Source organism: Peromyscus leucopus, chromosome 7, assembly GCF_004664715.2.
Source record: "Peromyscus leucopus breed LL Stock chromosome 7, UCI_PerLeu_2.1, whole genome shotgun sequence".
In the NCBI taxonomy this organism is placed as follows: domain Eukaryota; kingdom Metazoa; phylum Chordata; class Mammalia; order Rodentia; family Cricetidae; genus Peromyscus; species Peromyscus leucopus.
Window position 1 is genome coordinate 34,843,446 of NC_051069.1, and position 2,942 is coordinate 34,846,387.

Sequence of the window (2,942 nt, forward strand, 5' to 3'; positions counted from 1 at the left end):
TAAAAATGAAGCTGGATCCACATTCAGGCTGAGGCCCCAGATCAAAAATATTTTCTTATCCCAAGATAAGAAGAACAAGAATTTTTGTGGAGGAAACAGAAGAAATAATAAAGTGGAAATCTTACCAAAATAGAAAAAGAAAGATGAATGGAAGGAAAGAGAATATTGAAAAGAAGGTGATAAGAAAATGAAGAAGAGAGAAATACCTGAAGTAGAGACATAGATTGTGGCAGCCACAGTGGTTAACTCACTGTGAGTCTAATCAGAGTTCTCCTTATAGCAAGCTTGACATCTTTATTCCTGAGACTGTAAATAAAAGGGTTCAGCAAGGGCAGCAAAAATGTACAAAATACACTAAAAACTTTCCCCTGGTCCACAGATTCATTTGATGATGTTTTGATATGTGTAAGCACACCAAATCCATAGAATAGGGCAACAGTTATTATGTGAGAACTGCAGGTGCTCATGGCTTTGGACAAACCTTTACCTGATGACATCTGAATGATATTAAAAAGAATCAAAGCATAAGACATTAAGATAATGATGCTGGATGCAATGACTACCATGCTGACAACAACAGAACTCACAAGCTCATTGGCATAGATGCTGCTGCAGGAGAGCTGGAGAAGGGGCAAGATATCACACATGTAGTGGTTGATGATGTTAGAATCACAAAAGTTCAGCCTGATCATAAACCCTGTGTGAACCATGGCCCCAGCAAACCCCATCAAGTAAGAACCAAACATCATCAGGGAACATCTCTTAGGAGACATGATGACCATGTACAACAGGGGTTGACAGATGGCTACATAGCGATCATAGGCCATGGCTGTCAGGACATAGCACTCAGAATTGGCAAAAAAGCAGAAGAAAAATAGTTGAGTCATGCATCCCGTAAAGGAAATTCTGTTCTTCTCTAAGACAAAACTCATTAGTGTTTTGGGAGTAAAGACAAATGAATAACATAAATCAATGAAGGACAGGTTAAAGAGAAAAAAGTACATGGGAGTCTGCAAGTTTGAATTCAGGAAAATGAGACTCATTAAACTCAAGTTTCCCACCACAGTGGCTGCAAAGTTCACTAGAAAGATGCCAAACAGGGGCAGCTGGAGCTCAGGATTCTCTGTCAATCCAGTGAGAATGAATTCGGTCACTGAAGAGTCATTCCCCATAGCCATTTGTGTCACCAGTAGATCTGTAGGAACAGTAGGAAAGGGTCACATTAACAGGGACCTCTGTCACTGACTCCAAAAGGACAGCTAGAGTCAGTTGTTACACATTCATGGTTTTCTTCATCCACTGAGCATAATATTCAAAGAACATTACTTCTCATTCCTCAGAAATCCCTATTTCTTCTTTTCCTATCCATGATGAGCATCTACTCTGAGAAAACACTGACACAGTTCCTAAAGTCTTTAAACAACCATCTCAGCTAGTCTGTTGGGATCAAGAAGAAATTGATGTGCCAATGAAGCAAGAACAAGCAAGTGAAGAATGAACCCTTCCTCCTTCCATTATCCTTATGTACACTTCCAGTAGAAGGTGTGGCCCAGATTAAAGGTGTGCCTTCTAGCCTCAATATCAGGATTAGAGGCATGTATCTTCCTGCTTCAAGATCTGGATCATGACTGTGCCCTCCTTTTCTGGATCATAGTTCATTCCAGTTATAGTCAAGTCGACAACCAAGAATAACCATCAGAGAAGTATATAATATTATGCTCTCCTTGGTGACATCTCCCAGGTTGAGTGCGTCCCTTAAGGATAAAAATAATAGAACGTGTGTTTATATCATGTAGTGTGGATGTAAACACTCTCTCTTTAGAGACTCAAAGTACTACTTAGTTTGTGATTTCCACCAGGAATACATGTTCCCTGAGTAGATTATTGGGTTGTTCCCTTCAGAATTCTACTCATTATACCTTGCACAACTCAGCAAGAGAAAAATCCAGGGGCATATTCACTTTTCATTTCCAACAATTTCCTGAAACCCATGTAATTGCATCAGTAACTATGAGTTCATAGATAAACATCCTACAAAAAAGGTTTTGGAGCAAAGGGTTGAGGGGCAAAGAGTAGGCACTCAGGAAAGTTTGAGTTTAAATCTAGATTTGGAGAGAAGAGGGATTCTATGAGCAAGGGGCATCAAGATCATGATGGGAAAATCTACAGAGACAACCAAATCAAACTAGTGGGAACTCATGAACTTTAGACCAATAGCTGTGGAACCTCATTGAGACTGGACTAGGCCCTCTGTATAAGCCAGACAGTTGTGTAGCTTTATCTGCTTAATGGGCCCTCTGGCAATAAGAACAGAATCCATCCCTAGTGCATGAGTTGGCTTTTTGGAGCCCACTACCTATGGTAGGACAACTTGCACAGCCTTGATACAGGGGGAGGGGCTTGGACCTGCCTCTACTGAATGTACCAGGTACTGCTGACTCCCCATGGAAGGCTTACCTTGTTGGAGGATTAAATGGGCTTAGGCTGGGGGTGAAGGCAGAGAGGGATGGGAGGAGGGAAGAGAGATGGAATCTGTGGTTGGTATATAAAATGAATGAAAAAATTCCTAATAAAATTAGTTTAAAAAAAGAATGAAACTATATACCAAAATTGTGATTTCTCTTGGTTTGCTGATTTATATATACATATCTACATTTCTGTAGATATCTATAAAATATGGCTCATAAGAGAGGGTCTGGATTATGGCCCAGTGATAGAAACCTTATTTTTCATACGTAGAACTTTAGGTCTAATCTTAGCACTGTAATAATGATAATAGTAATATGAATCAAAATAAAAGAGCTACTGTATCATATTATTGTTTTAATGAAATTCAATGATCCACATAATGTAGCATGTAAGACTGTCCTAGATGTATAAAAAGGTGCAATCCCCCTCCCCTGTTCCATATCTTTATACAGAAAAACCAGGGTTTCTCTTCC

The 2,942-nt window shown here is 39.6% G+C and overlaps 1 protein-coding gene across 1 annotated transcript; it reads right to left on the bottom strand.

Annotated features, from left to right (window-relative positions):
• Nucleotides 1-242: 242 nt before the first annotated feature.
• On the bottom strand, nt 243-1,187 carry LOC114689022 (olfactory receptor 143-like). The gene has a single exon (XM_028863474.1). It carries the CDS (start codon nt 1,176-1,178, stop codon nt 243-245), a length of 936 nt encoding a protein of 311 aa, XP_028719307.1. The 5' UTR covers nt 1,179-1,187.
• Between the last annotated feature and the right edge of the window lie 1,755 nt (nt 1,188-2,942).

Excerpts from the sequence above, each read along its gene's own strand:
- LOC114689022 (XM_028863474.1), bottom strand. The coding sequence starts at position 1,178 with ATGGCTATGGGGAATGACTCTTCAGTGACCGAATTCATTCTCACTGGA.